At 50.0% G+C, this 17,745-nt stretch overlaps 1 protein-coding gene across 1 annotated transcript in view; it reads left to right on the top strand.

Moving 5' to 3' along the window:
- Positions 1-5,114: 5,114 nt before the first annotated feature.
- LOC128270141 (maternal protein pumilio) overlaps positions 5,115-17,745 on the top strand; it is a 62,456-nt gene continuing 49,825 nt past the window's right edge. The window contains exon 1 of the mRNA XM_053007545.1: positions 5,115-5,270. Coding sequence (XP_052863505.1) covers positions 5,115-5,270 — 156 coding nt within the window. The remainder of the gene's footprint in view (positions 5,271-17,745) is intronic.

Genomic DNA, 17,745 nt, shown 5'->3' with positions numbered 1-17,745 from the left:
ACCCACCATCATCATCATCATGATCGTCGAGCTATGTTTTCTGTTCTTTTGTGCTGTGTGGGCCTGTTTCGTGTGCGCCAAATGGTAGCTGCTAACCTAGAGCAGCTACCTGGTTGCCATCAGAAGCGGTTCTATCCTGTCTTTGCGGCGGTCGTACGGCCACGGCGTAAGATTACTTCAGCAACTCGAGCCACTTCTGAAGGGATACCGGGAAAAAATGCAACAGAATCTGTCTATCCCAAGTCTGTCTGTCCCCAAGTTATTTGTTTTTTGTGGAATGATGACTATTTCGCTATGATTAAGACGAATCGAAGTGTATGTTTTGCTCGCCCAATAGTCCCGAGGGACAGCGCGAAACTGTAAGTCATGATCAAATTGAATTCTGTGCTCGCCCTTGGTCGTCGTCTGATGATGCCTTCTCAAAAACATCAATCGTTATTATTGCCCCAAAACGTTTCTTCCAACAATTTTTCCGAGTATCAGAGCTCCATTCCTTCATCGTCTGTCCACCGGCCACTGTTTTTGCCAACATTCGTTGGAATGCCGTCGTCACTTCATCAATACCTTCGGAGTCTAGAGACCACTCCCGGCAGGAGCTTATTTTATGCCCTTACTTTGTCCTTACCCAGCACAACAACACCACTCGAGCGAAGTGAAAGAAAAAGAGCGCCCTCAACATAATCGCATCAGCCGCTCTTCCCCGAATATGCTACGCACAACAACACGGTTTGTCGCGCACGGCAATCGAGTTTGTCGTCGTAAGTGTTTCGAATACAAAAATGAAACACCGGCCGACGGCAGGCGGCACGCAATCAGCAGACGTGTGAAGATGAGATGGGTCGTGTAGGACATAGAGGACATGATCCTGGTCACAACGTGTCGGCTGGCCCCTGCCAGGCAAACGAGAAAATACGCAGAAATGGCTCTCGCGGCTACGTTTTGATGCCCTCCTCATCAAAGGGCTCAGTATTTATGGTCGTAGCAGTTCTGTTTGTTGCCATGTGGCCAAAGCACGCGCACACGCCGGGGTCCACCTTCTGTTCACCTGTTTGGGTGAGAGTTTTTTTTTTCTACTATGGTAGGACGAGGGAGGATACCTTATAAGCGCCTCGCGTCAGCCAAATTACGGCCATTCGGTTCAGCGAGCTGAAACCATCCGTTACTAACAGGCATCGGTAATGGTGGCCCTAGTCCGGGGTTTCCTAGTCCTAGGCTCCAGCATTGCTTTGCTTGTGTGTGCGCGGTCTATCTGGCTGGTGGCACTGGTTTCTCCGGAAATGGTCGACGTCTGGTTTGTCTGGTCCGGGGTGTAAGTAATGCCTTTTTGCTGCTTAATTCTGTCCTTTGCCAACGATCCGCGCGGAGGTAGCTGTTGACAGCGATGATGCTCTTAACGGTACCGAGGGACCGCCTTTCAAATTAATGAAACTGGAAATTAATGGAGACAGCTTTCGATTCTGGGCTCGCGGCAACATTAAAGAGGGCGGGATTTATATTTTTGGTGAAAGCAAGAAACCCAATCTCAGAAGTTCTTTCGTTCATGTTCATTAATCATCAAAGTATTGATGGAAAATCTGTGCGCAAGGCTTCTGGTAGTATCAAAGAAATTCACTCACAGCAACGCAGCACCAGCAGCAGCACCGGTACCGGTCGGTCAAGAATGAAAAGACGAACGGAACGACTCAAAATGTGTGAACCATTTGCGAGCCGTACGTTGTTCTAACCTAAAGATTTAACATTTTCCAGCACAACCATCGCCCGTGAAGAACGAAAAAAGCACGTTTAATATGCTCTGTACCTGAGCGCCAACAACCTATCGCGCCACACCACAGCCATCACAGAACAGGACGAATAGCCACCGCTATCGCACAACACGACCCTCGCCGGTCAACCATATGCGCCCTACACAACGCACAAGATCCGTTATCGGGTATATATAGCCTAAGCGAGAAACGCCGATAAATATGGACAAAAAAGCACCCAGAAGTCGAAGCAGCTGCGCCCGTCCAGAGTCGGACCAGTTGCGGCTGGACAACATTGAGCACAGATTTGATTGCCACGACGTCGTAGAAGTTGTGTTGTAACGAGAACGCGTCCCTTCGCTCTGCATCTTCCACCGTTGTTGAGGAACGCCAATCGGGGGAGAGTTCGGTGATAAGACCGCGATGATAGGGCATTAAAAACTAGAGAAAGAGAGAGAGAGAGAGAGCGTGTGTGTGTGCACACCATCAGAGTCTTTCTCGGTTTCGATAAAGAACGGAGCGCTGGTACGACGACGATATCTGCACGCCACAAACACTATCGGCTTCTGGAAGACCGACGACCGCCATCGTTCGGACGTCAACAGCCAACAGCAAAGGGTTGCGGGCTCGAGTGCAAAGCGAATACCCACAAAATCCCGAGAAATTCCCAGCACGATGCGGTGTGACCGCGTTTCCGCTGTCCTTCGTCAGGGAAACATGTGGTCCGACGGATTTGCTTCGGAACCTTCGGTAGTTCACAACAAAAAGTGAAGAAACAAGCACCAGCTAGCGTGGCCTATGTAAAGTACAAGAACAGAATCGTGCGCTCAAAAAAGCAGCAAACGTCACTATTTATCCCTTTAAAAGGAACATCCTATTTAACTCAGTCGTTCAAGAGAGAGGGTAGTAATCCCTAAAACCACCGGAAACCAGAAAAAAGGTACCTAAGGATAGTGTATTTTAGATTTTGGTCAATTGATGTAAAATTAATGCTAACCACGACAACGCAAAGCCAAATGGCGCTAAACGATGCTGCGTAAGAAGACATCAGCCAAAGCGCACTACACACAGCTGGGCGGTTCTTCTACTCCTGTCTGTGGCTGCCAGCAAAATCTGGTCCAACGCCCGCGAGCACCGGGGTGTTGTTGTGCCGGAAGAAGAAATCTCGCCGCTAGGCGCCCGTCTAAACACGACAAGAAACTCGTCCACCGTGTGACGTTACGCGGCGGACGATTACACCTGCATGTCGTCGCGTCGCAGCACCAGGACATCATCGTAATCGCCGAAGGATAATCGGTTTTCAGTACACCGCCGCCGCCGCCATCAGAATCACCAACGGAAGGAGAGCTAGGGAAACGCGCAGCAGTGTCCGGACAACTTTCGACAGATTTTGTAATCTATATGCAAAGTGCTGGAGGGCTGGTGGCTGGTGGAGGAGAACTAGCAGAGGGGAGAGCCCCCCTTGTTACAGAGTTGCTGAAAATCTGGGTGCTGGTTGGGGCGGCGCTGGTGCGGACGAGATCTGGTCTATCCTGTGCGGAGATAAGCGATCTAACACGGCCTTTTAAAAGACCCGATAGAGAACGTGTTGTTGGGCGTGTGTTGTTCTCGGCCGGAGGCAGGACTCCCCCCGGTTCTTTGGGTGTTCCCATGTCCTCGATGGCGCACCGGGGCGTACAACGACGATGTAAGAATCGGCGGTACATATTTTGCGATATCGCTCTGGCGTCCGAAGCCACAAACGTTGCAACTTCGTAGACGACACACCACAATACCAGATATAGAGGAGATGAGGGACGTGGGACGTGCCAGATAACTGCCGGATGTCCCTTGGGCGATCGGCGCGGCACCATCGTCTCAAAAGTCGGCTCACCCCGGAAGTGGCTGACTTTTTTTTCCATCGCGAGGCGCGCAAAACCCCGGGGCCGCCACCGCGCTCGTCGGTCCGACATGAAGTGGCAGAACTAATAAAAGATAATGAACGGAAAAAAATAATCACTAACACGCAGACACCGGACCGCAACGGAACGGCGACGGCGACACGCTCACTCTCTCTGGTCGACCGACCGATAATAGCACGCACTCCTCGCGGGGACAGTTCTCTCCAACCCAGCAGGGAACAACACAACCGGACGACAGTTTGTTGGCAGCAGAACCCGCGCACAGACGTATGGTGACACTCCCGCCGCCACGTACCGGATACCAGGACCCCCGCCGATAAAACAGGACACGCTTCTGCTCCACTGCGCCCTCTCTGTGTTACTCTGGTGTGTGCTTTTTAACAAGGTAGTAGAAGTCATCTCGACACGCGTCGTCGCCTACTGCCTTGCTTGGGTGTGTGCGGCGGTGGACACTGGAAAAGGATCTCCATAAAAACATTTCAACAGTTTGGCGTGTGTGTGTGATGGGGACATAGTTATCCTTGGCTTTTCGGTCTCGAATGATTGGGTGTCCAATCATCTCAGTAGACGACGGACGCGGCACCCCGAATAGCGCCGACACTCTAACGAGGTGGGAACGAAGCAACCCTCGACAAACGAAGAAACGCTTTTCGGCCTTCGGCGCTGTGGGCTATTTGTTTACATTTTATTTCCCGTTTTATATTTTCTCTAGTTTCGGTGATAAAAAACAAAGTGTCGTAAAGCGCCTCTAAAGTGTGTGCACATTAACGGAGAGCAGGAACACCGCCGTCACTCGGTCGGTCACTCGGTCGGTCAATCGTCGTTCGTGTTGTTTGGGGGCGTTTGCGACCCGCTAATACTACTTCGCCTCAGTTTAACGGTTTCATTTCTGACAAGAGCACCCGCCACCGTTTAGGCGTTTTTCGGCTGTGAAGGAAAGTGTCGTTTTAGAGAAGTGTTAACAGTGGCGCGTGTTAGGCGCACAAAACAGGAAAGGAAAAATAGCTTTCATAGGTTCCAGCGGCCTCCTCGGTAGTGCCTCTCTATCTATACAGTAGTATGGAAGATGATGATGTGATGTAACGGTGGTTAAGTAGCAAAAGCAAGCAAAGAGCAGTTGTGTAGTGTTAAAAGTGCGTCATCGCCGTCGACGACGTCGTCCGTCGCTCACTTCCCGATGGTCGTCACCCAAATGTTCGTTGTTAAATGTGTGTTGTTTTGACCGCGGGAAGCAAATAGAGCCGCGTGCGTTCCCCGTTTGTTAGTTTTTTTTTGGTTAGTCACCTTCCCGTGGTTTGATGTTCCGGTTCTGCTTGGGAGAGTGAAGTTTTCGTGTTCGTGGGGAAAGCACATCTTCGTTGACGCGCGCGCTGATCAAGAAGTCGCAATCTCCATTCTCAATCGTCTAACGGAGTTGGTGTAGAGCGAAAGCGCGCACCGGGCTTCGAGGAAAACGTCGGCCAATCGTACGATGGTTGTGCTGGAAGGTGGCGCGATGGGGACATCATTGCTGGGCGGACCGTACGCCCAAGGGGCGCCGGCCCTGAAGATGATGCAGAAGCGCTACGTCGGGTTGCACCAGTGGCTCAGTCCGATCTGCGCCAACAAGGACCTGAAGGAGCATCTAGTAAGTGTGTTGTGGGATTCGACAATTCAAGTGTTTGACCGGCGGGGCGACATGCTTCAATTAGGAAAATTAACCTGTGTCGTCTTCTTGGTCTACTACCTTCGGAACAAACTACCTTGACATTGTGATTACCTTGGGGCAAATTCGACACCTTAGCACACGAGCACCATAGCAACTAGTTCCATTAGTGTCAGTTTTAATCCCATGTCATCGAGCGTTCCTTCCTCTGCTTCCTCGGTCGGATGATGGATGCGTGTAACTAAAGAGAGCTACACTCTAATTTTGTTTCAATATATCTTCTCGCTCCCCCTATAACCTGCTTCCGCCCCCTCCCAATGCAGCGAGAATGGCGGCCAAGGCCGACGGAATCGTAAATCCCTTTATGGGCGCACTTCGGGAGCACTTTCCGTCGTTAGTGTCCACAGTGTCCGGTATCGATCGAAGGTAATGGGTAAAGTTTCAATTGATGAACCAGATTCGCTGCGATAACTTTTAGGATCTACGCGCCGGGTCGAGACATCCTGTGGATAACACGTGCCGGCGATGGTCGATTTTTGCCATGGGCGTCGTCCAGGTCTAGGAATGAAAGTCCAGCCCTATACAGGGCAGCAATATGACAGGCAGACAACAAGAACCGCAGAAGCTTACCATTTTCTGCTCCGACAAATTGCTTCTCAAATTATATGGGCGTTTGAAAGACGGAATGGAATGAAGAAGACCGGTGGTCGTCGTTGGTGCCACGTGATCAATTTCCTGCCAAGATACTCCGAGAACCACATATAACCTTTCGAAGCTCCTGTCTCGTCCGTTCTTCATATACGGAGTTGCTATGGTCGTTGTAATGCTTTCTTCTGATGGTTGTGCAAGATATGTTTGGCACAACATCATCCTTTCTGCATCCGCCAGCAGAACCTGGAGCTTCTAACCTTTCCTACGGCGGAAGTGCATTGGACGTACCAAACTCGTGTGTTGTTTACTCGAGCTTATGATTTGAACCTCTCCTCCTCTTCCAGCGCCGTACGCCGTGGCCTTTAGGAAAGAAATCAATTCTCTCTGGTGATGCGCATGGCTTGGAGGATGTCTCCTTCCCGTCTGTTTCCCTGATGATTCCCCCGATAAGACGTGGTGGTTGTTACCTTGAGTACGTGTTCTATTGTCTTGTCCCAAACCAATCGATAGTATAGTGGGATGTTCTCATCAACTGCCCGGCACAAGAACAAGGTGTACCCTATCGCAAGGAAGACACTGTTGTACACTGTGTTATCTGTCGGGTTCGATGCCGGCCAAGGTACGGTGTAAGAGCTGCATAAAAAAGCGTTTGAACGTCGACCGTCGTCGTGTTCACATCACAGAGGAAAGATCAATTACCGAAAGTGGTTTGCCTACCGTAGTGCACCCTTGATTTTTTACAATACAGATTGTTGTCTCGAAACCCTCTCACAAGTGTGTTATCGGGTGTGTGTGTGTGTTGTAGATTGTCGTCCCTCGTGCGCCCGTCTGTGGACACCAAAGAGGTCCGGTGGTTTATGGATTGCAGCCCCTACTAATTGAATGGTTCGCGATAACAATCACACCTCGAGGCCAGTACCTAGCACACCTTAGCTGGCGCGCTGTGAGGCGAAGAAACGGATCTCTGATACCTCTGATTGATTTCATGCCCAACTGTCAGTGGGACATTTCTTCCAGTTTCATCACATGTTACATGTGACGCGGCAAGTCTCTCTACACGCGAGAAACGATACGCGTGTTTCATGGGAAATGTTTAGCCGAGTTTCGTGCTCGGTCCTCTAGTAGCTATCGGAGGTGGTCTGCCCATCAAAGATACGGTCGATACGTTCCCCCAGCGCACGATGATTTACTCACCGTCGTCGTCCATTATCGCGCAGAGTAAACACGGAACGCCCGAAGAGGGTCCCACTTCTGTTTAATGACTTGATTTTCAAGCCATGCTTCCATGTCAAAATGTCGTGGGTCCCCGCTGTTATCAACTCGAACTTGTACTTCGTTACCAGCGGTACAACAAGACTCTGTCTGCCGACCGCAAAGTGGAAAATATGCCGCCCGCCACCGGAAGGTTGTTGTTGCGCACGCAATGGAAATTGTCAAGACAAAATGATGATATGTTTCTAAGCGTTGCGCCCGGCGCATTTTCCGTATCCCAGGACTGTACAGGACTGCTGACTGCTTAATGTGTGCGGAGAGGAATTAATTCAATTGCTTTCCGTGTTGGCGCCGAGCAGAGGGAGCAGAGTGGACGAAACTCGAGGACCTCTCTTCTGCAAGTACTTGTGTAACCATCAGGAGCTCTAAACTGCGCGTAATGCAATAAAATCTTTTCCGAAAAGGAAAAGAAAGTACGAGATATCCCGTCTGGAACCCCTTCTCCAGCTAACAGCAACCGAGAACAACAGTTCCATGAAGAATTTGCCACGGAATCCGGCATCCAATTGCGTTACAGGTCATAGCAATAAGAAATCTTTGTCCCCCAAACTACCCACCACGTGGTCGTCCGCCGGAGAAGGCAAAAGGAATGTCATCGAGGACACCAGCAGCAGGTACTTCAAAACACAAATCTAATTGAATTTCTTTCTCTGATCCCTTGCTCTCTCTGGCACGGAGTTTGGAGTTGTTGAGGATTGTTGTTGTCCGCCGATCGCTCACCCGAAGCACGACTACGTTAGTAGGATGCTATGAATATCGCTCGTGTCTTCCTTCCCAATCGCCGGTGTTTTGACGAGATCTCCTTTCCAATATCTGTGGCATGTGCAGAGGGCGTAAGCGCTGCGCCACGGTACTTGCGGGTTTTCTTTGCGTAGATCTTACATCGCCATCGAGAATATCGATTCATTGAGCGGAAGTCATCTGCATTCCAAGAGAGGACGTGGAAGTTCGTGGCCTCTCCGCCTTTTCTCGGATAAATGTCCGATTCATCCGGATATTGCTCGACAAATTGACGCCATTTCTGTGATCTGTGATTCTAGCTTCTCACTGTGTAGCGCTTGGTTTTTCGAAACTTCCACTGCAATTGCATGAACATTGGGGAGTGTTACGCTCTCGACCATCGTCCTTGTTCGTTGCCCTTATTTGCATTTACGCAGCAAGTTTTCATCACTTCACCACAGAGAGAACTTCTTGCCTTGCCCGGGTGCACTTTGAAAACTTTCTCTCGGAGAACAAAAAAAAAGAAGGTAATAACCATTACTGTGAATGCAAGTCCAAATGAAACCCTGCCCTAAAGAAGCCAGTTGAGAGAAGTTATGCTTAGAATTCGCCGTTACACACATGACGCTGAAGTGCAAAAGTTTTTCAATCAAGCGCCGACCGACCACTTTCAATGCGGCTCTGTTCTATGCACCTTGCATCGATGGTTTCTTCCAAGGAAACGCGAAGGGTCTTCAGAGGAACTCTACAGCGAGGAAGGGAGTCATAAAGTAACGGGCAAAATGCCATCAAACCCATCACACACCGCCGTTCGACATTAGCCTGTCGTCGAGCGTTCGTGTGTGTCGCCATCGCCCGCTGCCCAGACGGCAATCGTTTTTAATAGCAGCAGGATCACTGTGCTCACGAGTAGTTCCAGTTCCTTCGACGACGTAGGACCTGGCGCGCGCCCGACTTGGAGCCAGATGGGGACACCGAAACTATCAGCGCAAGGCCATTCCGGCGAAGCACTGATTTCAAGTGCTTTTGGCCGCCCCATTACTTTCGACCTTATACCAAGAGAGTGGCGAGGGGCGGTCCAAGAAACTTGGGAAGAATGGTTTTTATGGGTTTACTACGACTTGCGCTCTCATATGTGCGATTATGATGATCCGTTGAAGAAAAAGAGAGACTCCCTCTCGGGGTCGGACTATATGACCGGTGGCACGCAATGTTTGGGTCGAAATGGGCGCGCCCAAGGGTCCGGGCGGGCGGTCCCTCACCAAACACTGATGACACTTTCGATGCACACAATAAAAACGAGACGCACACGACCGACCTCCCCGGTGTAAGCCCAAAGCTGTTTTGCCATCATCGCCGCGGCCGCGGTCTCCATATGGCGCCGTCTACTCCTTGGTAGGTTCTTCGCGCAGAAGAAGTCGCGTGTGTAGAACGAAGCCCCAAACGATACCGAAATTCAATTCTCCCGGCAAATCGGCGCGCCCTCTGGCGAGGGGGGCCACCGGTTATGGTCCGCGCCAAGTATCAACAAACCGAACACATAAAAAGGACGTGGGAAACATGTCCCTGTCTACACTCTGCCCCGGCAGCGCCGTTCTCTGTCGCCCCATCGTGGGTCACCACACATACAGCAGAAAGAGGGCGTATGAGTAGTCGGCCCCCCTAAGTTGTTATCTGCGCAAATGAAGGGCGCGCGATGTTGGTCAGTGGGTGGGCGGCTGGTGTAGTTAGGGGGCGGCATGTGTGCCGATGTCTCCACGCAGAGAACTGGTAATATGCTGCATGCATATGCGTTTCCATTTTTTGTTTGTTATCATCGACAGAGAGCTGTGGTGGGGTGGTCCCCGCGCCAACTTCAGTCCTGCCCAGTGCGCACTACTTCTTCCTCGCTTTCCCCTAGATCAGCGAGAAGGCCGCGAGGGGGGATCGTTATGTTATATCAGTTCCTTCGCTCTTTTTTCTGCCATTTTTCAGAACCTATGCTTCGCTCCAGCAAACAAACGACACTCAGACGTAGTTGGTTGGGACCGTCCCGAAGTCGGAGCCGGAGCCATACGATTACCATTTTCGATTGGTGTGTACTAAAACCCAACCTCCCTCCAAACCAGAGCGTAGTCTTGTGCGGTGCGGTTTCAAAACCCGGCACGGCTCGGCACGGGTTGGCGTTCTCCGAATGGGGTGGAGACACTCCTCGGATAGAGAAAGCCCCGGTGGCCTGGGGGTGTCGTCTATTGCTTGCTTGGCCTATTATCTGCTCGAAAGTTTATGCTGGTAACGCAAAAATTGTGCTAAAAATCAGAAAATGCGAGCACACGGCGGCGCAAGCAGAGCAGAACAATAGACGGAACGGAAAGAGCGTGTCAGATGACTCCGGTCAGGTCGAACAAAATATTATAGTCCATGGTCGCGGTTTTGGGAAGTAGAAGGACCTTAGCTTAGCTGGCAACAACTCGATCTGGATGCATGATGGCGGAAGTCCTTAAGTAGTACAGCCCCAGCGTGGGAAGTGAGCTACGCTCGGCTGGCGTGGCCTTTGTCAGTGTCCGACAGAATTCTGACACTCCGGTCTGGAATGTTCCCCCAGGTGCCGGCCGAGTGTGTGTTTCTTCTGGGCTGTCACCACCGCCGCCGCCAAGACTTCTAGGTTTTGATTCACTCTTATCGGCATTCCGTTTCCGGTGGACATTTTTTATCTCCGATTTGTTCTCTTCTTCTACCATGGTCTCGGTCGAGGGGCGGCTGACTACACAACTTGATTTGGAGTGTCACTCTTGAACTTACAACGCACATTACGGCGGCCATGATTGCTTGTGCGCCCTGCTTTAGAGGTAGCAATAATTATAAAGAGCACACCGAGAGGCAAATGATGTCCTCCGAAACATTGTCCCGGTTTCGAAATGAGCTGGAACAAAACGACCAAACTTTGGTGCCCCGATATGATGGCCGGTAGGCGGAAAGATGAGTAACACACAAGAAGAGGGCGCGCGTTATCAACAGCAATAACGACGCGGCAATGGTGGTTCCATTAAAATTGACACGATATTGCTTTTCGCGCGTATCTTCCACCGTGCCGTGGAGGAAGTATTGCTGTGTGTGCATTTGCCTGCCCCATTACTGGGACCCCTCAGTATTCTCCGAGATTTCCGTTTACGATCGCCAACCTCTCACTACGAGACCGGCGAAAGTTTTAATTTTGAGTCCCAATTTGTTTAAAAAAGAATGTTGGCCAACCAAGTCCAAGTTATGGAGCCCAAGTTTAGCAGCAGACGAGGAGACGAGGAGAGATTCCGGCTCTTAGTTCCGGTCGATGAAAATCTCTTTTATGGTTCAAAGTTTTTTTTTTGCTCCATTCTCTGGCGTCGCACAGCACAAAAAAGATCACACCCAATCGGCATGTTATAATGGCACACGATGGCTAAGGCCTATTAAAATAAAGTAAGACCATATTCGGGCTGCCAAACTTGAGCGTGAGATGATCGCACACAGCACACACTCTGAGCTGCCCTGGGGCACGCGCGCGTTGTAAGTTTAATTGTTTCTGTCCTGGCCAAAAAACTTGGTCCTTCCGGTTTCGCGGGAAGCAGCCGATATCGACTCTAGCGGCCACGGCAAGTTTCAAGCCAAATTTTCCGCTCTTTTCCGGTCCGGTGGGCGAAGATAAAACCACACCATCCCGAAAAAAAGGCGCTCCCTTCCGCAGTCGGTCGGTGGGTGAAAGTTTGTCAAAATGGGGACACCCCAAGTGACCCAAAGTTTATCAACTCCTCTCTTGCTGTGTGTGTGCGCGTCTCCGCGGGCAACATTATGCTGCGGCGAGAACAGTATTAGAGAGAGAGAGGGACAATAATAGTACCGTTTTGTCGAAATTTTGTGAAAAGTAGATCGTCGTCGGTGTCGTCCGGAGGGAAGTTTGATGAACGTTTGTTGGATCGGATCCCTCACAACCGCAACCCTTCTTTGCGTTCCCAGGCAGGGATGTTCTAAGGGATTTGTCTTGTACTGCGTGCAGGGGAGGCCACAGTGGAGGATGCTTGGGCAAAGTTGCATCATCCAACACGAGCAGTAGTTGCATAAGCGACGAGCCTAAACGAGTACGACGTTGACATCCATCTTCTTGCGCGACTTTTTAGCAGCGGCAATGTAACGAAACGAGAACAGTCGCGCCGCCCTGTCGGGGAAAGGATAAGGGCAGCTTCCGACGTCGGTCGCCGCCGCTATCCGTAATATCTTCTGCATCCGTAATCCGTTTTATCTGCCATCCTGACTTGAAGTTGGAACAAATTGAACTTGCACCACCCACCACCTTGCTCTGAGCGGTGGGAGGTCTCTGGGAGGTGGTGTGCACGGGGGTGTTGTTCGAGGACGGTGAGCAACTTGTAATGATGTCAACATTTTTTTCTCCTGCCTCCTTGCTCTTGCCACCGGCTGGGCGTATGTTTTTAATTTGTTTCACTTTAGTTTACACTTTTCTTTCTTGTTCAAGATGTTGAAAGTGGTGTGGCTTGTTTTGCACTTCATTTCCTCGTCTGTTATCATGTTTGTTTCGCAATGTTCATTTAACTTATTTCTTATGCTAGTTTCGTTGTAAATTCACGATAAGTTAATTTTATTTTTTGCTATTTACATATTTTTTAATTATACTTTAACAACATTGCTTTTTTAATAAGATCTCACTAATTGCTATTACCTTTCATTAAAACTTTTTCCAAAAGCGTGTTCTTTATTCAAATCACCATTAGGAAAGTAAGCCACTCGCAACTTTTTGAAGTAACCCTCACAAAAAATTAACCTCAATTTCATCCACAAACCGAGTTTAAACTTTCAAGCAAACCGAGCCAGGCTCCCTTTTCCTCGTCTTAATCTCTTCTCTTCAACATTATTATACACAGAAAAAAAAAACTTATGCTCCACCACCCGGTGGGTGAGACCTGGCGGCCCCCTGGGTGGGAGAGCCGCCTCCTCGTCGCCACTGTGAAAGTATTTGTTTGGGAAAATATGCCGACAGTAAATAGTTAGCAACCAGCTTTTGGCCGCTCCCCCTCGGGGGGTGAGAGCTTGATTGCGGGGGAATTTAGCCTCAAAACCGCCGTGAAATGCCTTCTCGGTGGTTTCCGGAAGGGCGGGCGGTGCGGAAGGCCGGAAGAAAAAGTCCCGCGCCATCGTCGTCTCGTCTAGGCGCTTCCCGATCCAGACGAGAGGCGCGGAGGAGGAAGTACAGTAAATGAGAGCGTCGTGGCGGCCAACCAGAGTCGGGCCAGAGTTTCGCAATCTGTTGATGAAACCCAAACTCTACCCTATCCCGGACGAGGAAGTGAGGAAGTTTGATGAAGGTGTCTGGGTATGGGAGGGTAGTCTGGGGGAGGCGCACCAGTAGTCCAGAAACTGAACTATTTTTGCATGGCGTGTGTTAGTTAGTCCTTCCGCCGGTTGGCAAATGCCATGGGAGCTTCCTGCTCTTTGGGATTTCTGACCTTTTTGAGATGGTAAATAGAGCGAAACTAAGGAATACGAGACGCTGCAACACGACCTTTGGTCCTAATCGTCCTTGTCGGTTTACCGTGCCACAGTACTCCGTTTGCTGAACGGCGGGAACGTATCAAATTGGGAAGATTTGAAACAATTCGGTGCCCCTGATTCAGATTAAATTGTCAGTTCCAAAAACCAGTTTCAATTGCTGCGAGTTGACGTGCATCGGTAAGCGATTTCAATAGCATTAACTTCTCCGTTTCAGCCTTCTCTCGTTACCATGACCTCTCCCGTCGAGATCCCGATTTTATTGAGGGGCGGCAACCACGGGCACGACACCGCTTGTGGAAGCATTTCGTCAAAGTTTTCCAATTACTATCCATCATTTGGTCTTAATTACATGACGCTCGGAGCACACCGTAGCGATCGGCTTTTTTTGTGGATGTTCGTTTATGCCGGTTTATGTAAAATACTTAAAGAAAAAGGGAAACCACCCAAACCCCAGTCTCTCTCTCTCTCTCTCTGTCTTAGGTTCGCGATAAAGAAAACTAGGGAAGTCGATAGGATGTTAATGCCATACCGGCTGGCCACCATCGCTCGGCGATAAAGTGTTTGTGGGCCAGAAAAGGAGAAGGGTTTATGCGCGTTCGATGATGCTGTTGTTCGATTCGCGAAACGGATGATTGGTTTGTTGGTGTGTTTGTGGTGGTATTTACCAGATCACCACAGACAGCCCGCAACCGCACATAGTTTAGGCAAGATCGTGATTTTTACGATAAACAAACCACAGCATCTCCCACACTAAGTCTTCGTCATCCCACGTGTTAGAATGGAGTGCGCAAAACTAGCATTAATATGATTTTCTTTCTCTGTTCCTTTGGGTCTTAACTCTCCACGTCGATTTGTCTCCACAGTGAGCCTTTAATGCCTCAGTCGTCGCACTCTAGTTTCCTACAGCACAGCATCCAGTCGTCGCACCTCCTTAAAAAAGGCCAACCGTGGTGTGTCGTCGGTCGTCGTCAATCTTTCACATCCGAACGGCTGCAATCACACACACACACACTCCCGCGTATGCGTTACGAAACACCAGACGATGCTAAAATTGTTTCGATAAACAAAATCATCGGTTCTTGTGTAAACGGAACACAACACAAAGCGGCGCGTCTTCTCTTACGTACGCCGGGATGGTTGGCTTGGCATCGACCACCGTTTCGCGAAGGCGGGACACTCTGGTCGTCGCCGCCGTATGATCGATCGATGGTGTCTGGGTGTGTTTGATGTGCTGCTCATTCCATCACCAACCCCGTCAAGCGCTGTTGGCTGGAAAAATCCAGTCGATATTTTGAACACGCTGGTTGATTGGTTCGTGGAAAAATGAGCGCTTCGCTTTTTGGCGGAAAATTACATTACGACCCGTGGGGGACCCAAATGGCGCGGAAATTGCGACAGACTTTACAGCGTTTTTAATTTCGTTCACCTAGGAAAGAGACACAGTAAGAGGGAGACGGAGACGGCGAGCCTTCTTCTCGTTAGAAGAAGGAATCTTCGTTAAAAACACATTGCCAGCAGAGCTGGCACAAGGGGGCGGCGAGGTGAAGGTGGATAACCTGCGTGTCGGGTAGGGTCGGGTCACGGGGGTCGAGATCAAACGGTGTGTTATGTGCCGATTGCGGAAATGCTGATAGATGAATTGATGCGAGGTATAACTATATTTATGCTGCGCATTGGTTCGATGTTTTCCTCGTTTTCAAGTGTTCGCGATTCGTTTGACATTTTTCCGCGACTTTCCGACTTCACGATTCACTTGATTTTATTTGACACTCCCCTGTTGCGGATTAAAAGCACCGAGATGCTTACCAACAACGGTTTTAAAATATGTTTTTATGTTTGTTTTACTATCGGTCGTTAGTTTGATCTGTCTGTTTTCTTTGCAAAATTCCTGGCTCTACTCATGACATGTGTGTAAACGTGAGTTCGATTTTACCATGTTCAATGTTTTCCGGCTTTTCTGCTGTTCGTGTCACGTAGCAATAGAGAGAAGGAACGCAGAATGGCACAAGAATGCTGTTTGACCATATGATGCATTAAACATAAAATGGACGGCCCCTCCCCATGTGTGAGAGTACGGGTGCGAGATAAAAGCCGACCCGGCACACACACTCCCGGGAGCAATCGATGTGTCGTAGAGTCGCGCTGAGTAAATCTATTGATTTGCACATTACAAGGTTACGCGTTGTAGTACACAAACGCGTACGATTGACATTTGCGGTGCATCTGCTGCGTGGCCATCATGATTGTTACTCTTTGACATTTGTCTCTGCACAAAACGCATATCGCTATGGAATGGCGTGTGGCTAAAGGTCATTTCCGGCAAAGTAGAAACAGAAGCCCGTGTACCTCCTCCTTCAAGAAGCAGTTCCACCAAAGCCGAGTCAGGCTCTGCGGGTGGTGGCACAGCAACTTAAGGACGGAAAACGAGTGTATGAATCAGCTCACCACCACCGAATGGGATAGTTACAGGGCGAGTAGTGCAGCGTAGTTGATGAGGACGCAACCAACAATGGCAACCAAATGTCATTAGCACAGGCTAGCAGCAGAGAAGGGAAGAGGGCGCCAGTGACATTGCATCATGATGAGGAGTCCGGTTGCAGTCGCCTGCTGCAGACAGACGCGCAGAGCAATAGAAGGAAGGTGCTCGCCTGAACCCGGGAAAGGTTAGAAGGAAGTTGCCTGACGCAAAGTGGTGGGGCGTGTACCATCTGCAAATACTGTGTCCTGATGGGGTTTTTGTGAACTTTCAATTGACTCATCAAGGCTCTCGCTACTTGCCACCACCACCTCTCTGCAATTAAGTGTGGAACCTCGAGACCCCCGACACCCGACTCTACTCTAGTGATCGTAACAGCGCACTAACCACACCAACACACGGGACGATGACGGGGCCAATATTTTGTGTGCGCCGGCGGTGAAAAGCAGCGTCCTTTTATCGACCGGAAATTGAATTATCAAACACACAGCGCTGGCTGGCTGGCTGACTTGGCCGTGTGTGGGGCTGTTACCGTTGTGCGCACCATCACCAGTTCCTGACTTACGTCGTCCTGTTGTGGCCATGAGTGACATGCTGTCATCCTGATCTTGATTCGAGAGGGTTTTTTTGTGTGGGCTGCGCTTTGCACTTTAACGATCGTCAACAATGTGTCTAGGCAGCACCGTCATAGCAGAACGCCTGGCTGGAGAAGTGGCGATAACGCTTTCGCTTGAGCTCTACTGAAGAAAATCAACCCATAAGCCGCATGAACCCAAAAGTCTGTCTCCCTAGAGTCTCCTACCTAGTCTGTGGAATTGCATCGTCCGGAGTGTCTGGCTGCGCCAATCACACATAGCCTTTCGCATGTGTGCGTGAGTTGATTGACACCGAGCGAGAAACGACAGTCACAGAATTAATGCTTGTGTCTACCCAAAAGCTCCATGCTCTCTTTTCTTCTGCCTCTCACGAACGGTGGCTGTTCGTGTCAGGTGTTTCGGGAACTCGATGTGCTTTTCGGGAGCACCGTGTGTTCTGTCTGGGGCGCGAGATTTCCAGTGCCCCCCTATCATACTTCTGCGAAAAGGAAATTCTCCCAGCCGGCCCAGGCTTATTAGAAAATATCTTCAACAGACAGCTAGCTGTCAAATTCCAGCTCAACTGACCACAGCCACCAGAAACAGACAGATGATCAGTGTGCAAGAAACTTCAAAGAGCTTTTCGCTCTCAAAACGCATTCGCTAATTACTAATCGATTCCCTTCTTTTTCTTCTCGTTTTAGGTAAGTTTCACCGGTGGTTGAAGAAGATATTCCGGAAAATCTGGATAACGGACACGAAAATGGAGCTGTTTCTCCAAGTAACAAATGCAGAATGACTACAAAAAGTGAGCTCCTCCCCAAGTGCGACACAGTTTGCGATGCGAACCCTGACGTGGGTTTTATTTCCTTATCACCACGCGACCTGCGCCAATCCGCGTCGTTGGGAAGTCCATTTCCTGCCACGTGCCGGGCTTCTTCTTGTTGTGACCCTTTCGCGGTATGGGACGTCCTCCGACGGTGTAGGAGATTACGTAATTTCCTCTCGTCATTATCCAGTAAAAGAGTGAAAGGGAAGGCGCGCGCGCGCGTGATCGCGCGCTCTGACGTAGATCCCGGACGTCGGTTCAACAATGCGAACGGATGATGAGTTTCCGGTTGAAGGATCACATTCACGCATGGCGAAGAAGAGAGGTGGAGCAAAAAAAACGGAGCCAGCCACCCAGTCCTACTGGACTGGACTGGACTGGTCGCATCCAGAAGAGGAGGGTTGGTCCTTTTTGAGC

Source organism: Anopheles cruzii, chromosome 3 (genome assembly GCF_943734635.1).
Source record: "Anopheles cruzii chromosome 3, idAnoCruzAS_RS32_06, whole genome shotgun sequence".
In the NCBI taxonomy this organism is placed as follows: Eukaryota; Metazoa; Arthropoda; class Insecta; order Diptera; family Culicidae; genus Anopheles; species Anopheles cruzii.
The sequence above is the reverse complement of the archived record's forward strand: the minus strand, read 5'-3'. Positions and strand labels throughout refer to the sequence as shown.